The 7,126-nt window shown below is 39.2% G+C and overlaps 1 protein-coding gene across 1 annotated transcript in view; it reads right to left on the minus strand.

Moving 5' to 3' along the window:
- LOC118418794 (exocyst complex component 1-like) overlaps positions 1 to 4,983 on the minus strand; it is a gene marked incomplete in the record, with an annotated part of 91,378 nt that extends 86,395 nt beyond the window's left edge. Inside the window, 5 exon segments of the mRNA XM_035824836.1 lie at positions 2,565 to 2,631; positions 2,779 to 2,800; positions 2,802 to 2,863; positions 4,037 to 4,167; positions 4,820 to 4,983. Of these exon segments, the coding sequence (XP_035680729.1) occupies positions 2,565 to 2,631; positions 2,779 to 2,800; positions 2,802 to 2,863; positions 4,037 to 4,167; positions 4,820 to 4,943 (406 nt within the window).
- Positions 4,984 to 7,126: the final 2,143 nt, after the last annotated feature.

Consider the following 7,126-nt stretch of genomic DNA (forward strand, 5'->3'; position numbering starts at 1 on the left):
CTTTCACTGTGTAAAGTCAGTTCTATTGCTTTGGCTAAACCACCTTTTCATTTTGCCCCTTTTGCCCACAAAATCTATAGCTCTAAGCCTGAAGGACCTACTTCACATATTCATCACAATCTAATTTCCCATTACATTATACGTAAGTGTGAAAGTTAAAATAGAAAGTATGTGGATAATTGTGTAGTTATGGTAATGGCTCCATGGCTAGCAGTACTTTCCTGTGGTTATAAATGCAGAAACAAGTACAGAAAACATGATCAGAAGAATTTGATCTACAATTGTGAACCACTTTCAACAGTTTTCAACATGCTTATGGGAACATTTGGTGTACCATACCTACATGTACACACAATATAAATGGGTTTTATAATAAATGGGTTTTATTGTTGGAACACTTGGCAATTACATGTCCATTACATGTACATTAAAAGGTACATTGAAAAATCTTACTTAATGATAGGTTAAAATCACAAACGAGTATATATGTATAACGTTATGTACAAACAGTTAAAAACATCCTGATTGACCGTTCCATCACTTGTTTACAACCCCGAAGCCCCCTTCCATCTCTATTGCTTAGTTTAAAGCATGAGTTTATCAATGTTGTTCATCGAAACTGTAATTTCAGAAAAAACTATACAATCAGAAGTGCCTAAGTATACACAATGCCAGTTTTTTAAAACCCTGAAGCCCCGTATCATAATAAGTTTGATATTCTAAGTCTAGTGAGATAAAAGAAAACAATCATCTGAATGCCATATTGTCTATTGACATCTAAACACTTGATTATCATATATATATATATATATATATATATATATATATATATATATATATGTATATATATATACAAATATACTGGAAAATTTTTAGCCAAACCTCCACTGGAATGAAACCTGCAATAGAATACTGAAGTGATGGTACCATGTGGGGAAAAACAATTCAGATTGAAAGAAGATTTTGTACAGCTCAATATAGACTGCACATCTAAGCAACAGACATGAAGCAAGAAACTGTAGATGGGAATCCACAGCTGCAGCATTTGGAATATTTTAAAGACGTCATGTCCTAAATGTAATGGATTTTACAGGGAGGTCCAGCAAAAAGGCAGAGGAAGGAAAATGAAGAACTCTGTCCCCATGTTTCAGCAGGCATCGCACAGCGGGAAAGTTCAGCTCTAACAGACTTTTTTCAGCAATAGTCAAGCCGGTGCCCTCAGACTCCCTGCAGGGTTTCTATGGGTCAGCAGGTGTTCAGAGGTCACCTAGCCCTGACCAATGGGATGCAGAAATATGCTCAACTCTTTAGCAATTTTGGAATACAGAAAACTAACTGGCTATCAACAATATTGGTCAAAGGTCATTGTGACCCCAGCTTTTTGCTATTTATTCATTCTGGGGGCAATACATTCAGTATAACCAATTTCCATATACAAGACTGTTTTTTTCAACTTTATCAATATTACAAATGTTAACAAACTCTGTTTATCAAATGTGTAGAGAAGAATAGTAGTGAAGAACAGAGTTTTAAAAAAGGTGAGAAGATGTTACTTACTGTACCCTTATATAGGTGTGTACAGCACCCAAAGGTAGCAGAAAAGACATAGGAGGACTCCAGGTGAGATAAACTGTACAAGTACAGGTGTGCTCATGCGATGTAGGTCTGTCTTCTCTCAGGGCTAAATTAGCATGTACTGTAGTTTCCCTAATAAGTACACCACTCTGATATAGCAGGTACACAGTATTTGCAGGCAGAATAAGCTCTACTTGGAAATCAGTATACAGCAGCTGGCAGGTAATTGTTAAAATCAGACTTGAGCTGTACTCGCTACAGACACATTCCAGGGTCATTCTCATTGAAAAGTGCAAAACTGCAATTTTAGGTTCGAAAAATAGAGTAAACTTAATGTTCAATCAAACCTAACTGAATTTCTTCCAATAATGATACCCAAAAAAGGACAGCTTATTTTTTTCCGACCCACAAGTTCTGTATTAAGCAGGTGTAACAAACCTTGCCGCTTACATTTGATATAACTGTTAACTTTAACTTTTTTTCTTCAAAATGATTTACTACTTTTGGCTACATCGTTTAGGTAATGAGGACATACCTAGGGACATTTAAAATGTGGGCAGCTTTGTTACACCGGGTTAAATAGATGACATCAAAAGTATTGATCTGTCAGAGGGCCTAGCTAGCTGCATTACCTGCCAAACTGTAATTCTGGAAACTGAATTATTATATATTCGGCTGCTATTTGAATTCTTTTTGTTTTTTTCTGATGACAGTCCTTGTGGTGCATCTTTCAAAACATGGTGTTGTGGGAAAATAAATTGATGTTCCTGTAATTTGCTTCATATCAAGTCGCAAACACTGGCGACAGCATTTTGCACATTTCAATTAGAATGAGCCTCAAACAGTTACAAGATTATTATAATCATGAAGCCTGCCTCAAATAGAATAAATATTTCAGCAAAATTAAAATCATTTTGTGGACCGCAGTACTCTAAATGGAAGGGTAGACAAATGGCATTCCATAAATGAAAAGACTGGGAACAACCTACCTTCCAGAAGCTGTGGGTTGACATTGACAAAGTCTGGTCTCTTTTTGATGAGGTATCGCTGACATAACTGGATAAACAAGGAAACAAGAAACTGTCATTATGAGAAACATACAGCAAGGTAAACACCTTGAAAAATGGAACATGTACACATTCAAATACACAGTATCTATCTTGTCATCAGGCATACATTTGTAAATTCTGTTAATGGTATCACCTTCCATAGACATGAAATGAAGGGTGACGTTACTCGCCACCCATTTGTAACTCTTTTCAAAGTGAAGGTCGAATTCAGGGGATTCCTGCAGAAAAAAATAAAATGTTAAATATCTCTTACCTACATGCAATATTTTGTATTTCTAACCTTCTTTTATTCCATACAATTGTGTATGAATTTCTCAATGACTGTCTGCAATTGTCAGTTCCATTACAGTAGCCAAGCAACTAGTGACTGGCAGTTACATAGTAGCAACTTCTTCTTCTTCTTCTTCGTAGCAACTGGCAACTAGCAACTGAAAGGTCCTTTGGAGCAACTAAGCAATTAGCAGTTCCATTGGAGTAACCTAGCAACTAGCAATTGGCAGCTTCATTCGAGTAGCCTAGCAACTAAGAAATTGGCAGTTCCATCGGAATAGCCTGGTAACTAAACAACTGGCAGTTCCATTGGAGTAACCTAGCAACTAGCAATTGGCAGCTTCATTTGAGTAGCCTAGCAACTAAGCAATTGGCAGCTTCATTTGGAGTAGCCTAGCAACTAAGCAATTGGCAGCTTCATTTGGAGTAGCCTAGCAACTAAGCAATTGGCAGTTCCATTGGAGTAGCCTAGCAACTAGCAATTGGCAGCTTCATTTGAGCAGCCTAGCAACTAAGCAATTGGCAGCTTCATTTGAGTAGCCTAGCAACTAAGCAATTGGCAGTTCCATTGGAGTAGCCTAGCAACTAGCAATTGGCAGCTTCATTTGAGTAGCCTAGCAACTAAGCAATTGGCAGCTTCATTTGAGTAGCCTAGCAACTAAGCAATTGGCAGCTTCATTTGGAGTAGCCTAGCAACTAAGCAATTGGCAGCTTCATTTGGAGTAGCCTAGCAACTAGCAATTGGCAGCTTCATTTGAGCAGCCTAGCAACTACGCAATTGGCGGTTCCATTGGAGTAGCCTAGCAACTAGCAATTGGCAGCTTCATTGGAGTAGCCTAGCAACTAAGCAATTGGCAGTTCCATTGGAGTAGCCTAGCAAATAAGCAATTGGCAGTTCCATTGGAGTAGCCTAGCAACTAAGCAATTGGCAGCTCAATTGGAGTAGCCTAGCAACTAGCAATTCCATTGTGGCAACTAAGTGATTGGCAGTTCCACTGAAGTAGCCTAGCAACCAAGCAATTACTAGTAGCAGTTCCATTGGATTACTAGTAGCTAGGTGACTAGCAACTGGCAGCTCCATTGCGCACTCTAGCAACTAACTACAGTAGTTCCATTTGAACCTTGGAGTCATCCTTTCCATCCACCAACTTGAGTTCCCTGAGTTCCCATGTCTGTCTGCGCTTGTACGTGTCTCCCTTGTCCGACTTTTTCACGTTCACTATGGACACTTGTACCGGCTTCTCTGTGCTCGCTGAGTCATGGAACAAAGTGTAACATTAATTATTCCGGGCATCCCAAGACCTCAACATTTTGAAAAAATGATACTAGTTCTATCAAGGCCTTCTTGAGAATGTCTTGAACACCAAAATGTATCAAGTGTGATACATCAGGAACTACTGGGAGTAAAACTCACAACTTTTGTGGCAGTCTAAGTTGTCTAAGTGTAACAAATACAAGTTACAATATCTCATCATGGACTTGGAAGTTGGAAGGAACACAGGTTGAGGTCTGGCACTGTGTGAAAATGTACAACAGAAATTTCAAACAGTTATTTAGTTTGCACCTAATCCTTCAATATGATAAATGTATGTGAAAATATTTCAACAGCTGGAGGAAGAATGACTGCATGCCCAAAATTGACTTTTATATACAATTTCTATATGAGCAGACAAAAAATTGTGAATCTCTCTTAAGATATTCCTCATTAGGAAAAGAAGAAAGTATCAAACTAACAAAGTAGCCACACATTCAACCTCCTTAATAAAACAAAACCTAATGGGACAGGAAATGTCATATATGAAGTTTTTGTTCATGTAGACTTGTCAATTCAATAACCATCTTGCTCAAGTCCACCAGTGTTGCAACAATGATTATAATGCTAATAAAAGTAACAATGAAGATACCTGCTGCACACAAAAAGCTGACTTTTTTCTTCTTTCCTGCCTTGGATACGTGGACCACACCTAGTAACCGCTGATCATGGGGCAAGAAGACATCCTTCTGCAGAGTGTGGCGGATTGCCGTCATTGTCGGACTCAAGTCTGAAAATGTTCCATTGTCATGACAAAAAAATGTAAATGAGATCTCTATCCAGGATAGCTCCCCTAAATCTTCCCAGGTTGTGGCAGATGCTATGTAACAGTATTTAAAGCCATACTGTACTCTAGAGGTCAGTCTTATTTGCTAAAAGACCACATCTTTAAGAACGCAAAAACGACTAAATTTGTAATAACTAATCACAGATAAGCAAACAAATGAACCATTTATAATCCAGTAACTGAGTATTGCCCCTTCATGCAGACCCTTGGAACTCGTGATACATGATGAGAATAATGCCTTGATTATTGGTTCCTATGGGATAATTGCTTTTCAGGTCAATGTTGGGTCAATAAATAGAACAATTCAATAGTGGAGTGGGGCCGCGTAGCACAGTGGTAGTGTATTCGGCCCGTGACCGAGAGGTCGCCGGTTCGAATCCGCCTGCCGTGTTGCCGGTCTTGTGCCCTTGGGAAAGGCACTTTACACGACTTTCCTCACTTTACTCAAGTGAAAAATGAGTCGTCCCTCGGATAGGACGTTAAATGGAGGTCCCGTGTATGGGGAGAGCCATACCCCATGCACGTTAAAGAACCCCCACACGTGCGATGGTGCGGTGTGCGTTGGTGCAAATCCTTCTGTCGGGAGTTGGTGATTCACTTCAAATCACCCGGACGGAGGCCTGGCGAACCTCTGTCTCGTATCAGCCACATGGTGATCTACATCATTCACCCGGACGGGTGTGTCACCCCGTAACACATAGATGTTGTTGATTTGCATCGACACCATATGGTGTTGATTCAAATTCTGACCAATCAGAAGGAGCAATTTACACACAGGACTCTGACCAATCAGAATGAGAGATACATGAATAGCACATAACAAGGAGGAAAGATCAGACCCCAAAGGGAGGAATGATCATGAATACAGTATAGTAGAATTTTGAAAGACTTGACATGCCAAGACGGCAATGTTTCAAATATTTTCTGTAGAAACTGTGGATTCAAAATGCAATATGTAATCTACCTATGTATCAAAGAACAAATGTGAATTTTTAGAAATTAGGAATTCACACGTATAGTACCAAGGGATCTATGCGTCATACATGAGTTTGCAAGTTTGTAGCCTATATGATAATAATGTTAATGAAGAAGAATATTAATAACTCGCCTGTTATTTGGTGTATATTGTGTGATAAAAGGTTTCATTCGGTGGTTATAGCAAAGGACCAGGCGTTATCACACCATATACACCGAGGAACAGGCGGGTCATTAACATTACATACACATGCTACAATTAGTAGTACAAACATTGTTTTCAAGATCGGACCTAGATTATCTAAGAGCTCCCCATTTTTATGAAGGCATGCACCGTGGCAGCAGCTGGTTATATTACACTGAACGACCCGTCACACCTTACTTTTGCACATATATTTGCAACTTCTTTGCAACTATCCAGAGAAGATGCCCCTTATCCCTACTGTGCTTGGTGATTACAAATTCCACTCTACAATAGTTCTAGAAAAGTATTTTTCAACAGATCAATCCTAGGTTGGTAACTCTCAGGTACTTAAAGTTAAAGTCATGGCTGTTTCTTGTTCTTTTTTGAGCTGGTATTAGATACTTATCAGTCGGTACATCCACCAGTTTATTGGTCATTTTGTACATCATGCAAAGTCTGAACATTTTCCTTCCGTCTTCAAGTGACATCCAAGTTCTGTTTTCATTTTGGTATTACTAGCATCCCTGTTGTAACATCCATTGGCATAATACCGGCAGTATCTGTATCTGTATCTATATAGCCGGTATAACCGCCGTTCGGCGTAACACACCAGTAATACTTATACCGGCAAACACTTCAGACATCCACGTATTGGTGATCCACTAGCGCAGCAACAGTAATTTCCGAGGTTTGCACACTTCAGACATCCACGTATTTCACACATTTTCAAAAAGGCTTAGATAACAGTGCAGTCGAAGACAACAAGGCCAAAAGTTTTCAGTTCATTTTTGGGGCAGGCAAGCTCGTCGTGGGACGAACACACTATCACATTCATCGCAAGATTTGTAGATAATAATCACACGTGCTCACGGCACAAGATGAGCATGATTCAACAGCAATCTTGAATTTCTTTTGATGACCTACAACTCGTGTAAAAGTGTGAAGAATCTACG

This window comes from Branchiostoma floridae, chromosome 7 (assembly GCF_000003815.2).
Source record: "Branchiostoma floridae strain S238N-H82 chromosome 7, Bfl_VNyyK, whole genome shotgun sequence".
NCBI classification, from domain to species: Eukaryota; Metazoa; Chordata; class Leptocardii; order Amphioxiformes; family Branchiostomatidae; genus Branchiostoma; species Branchiostoma floridae.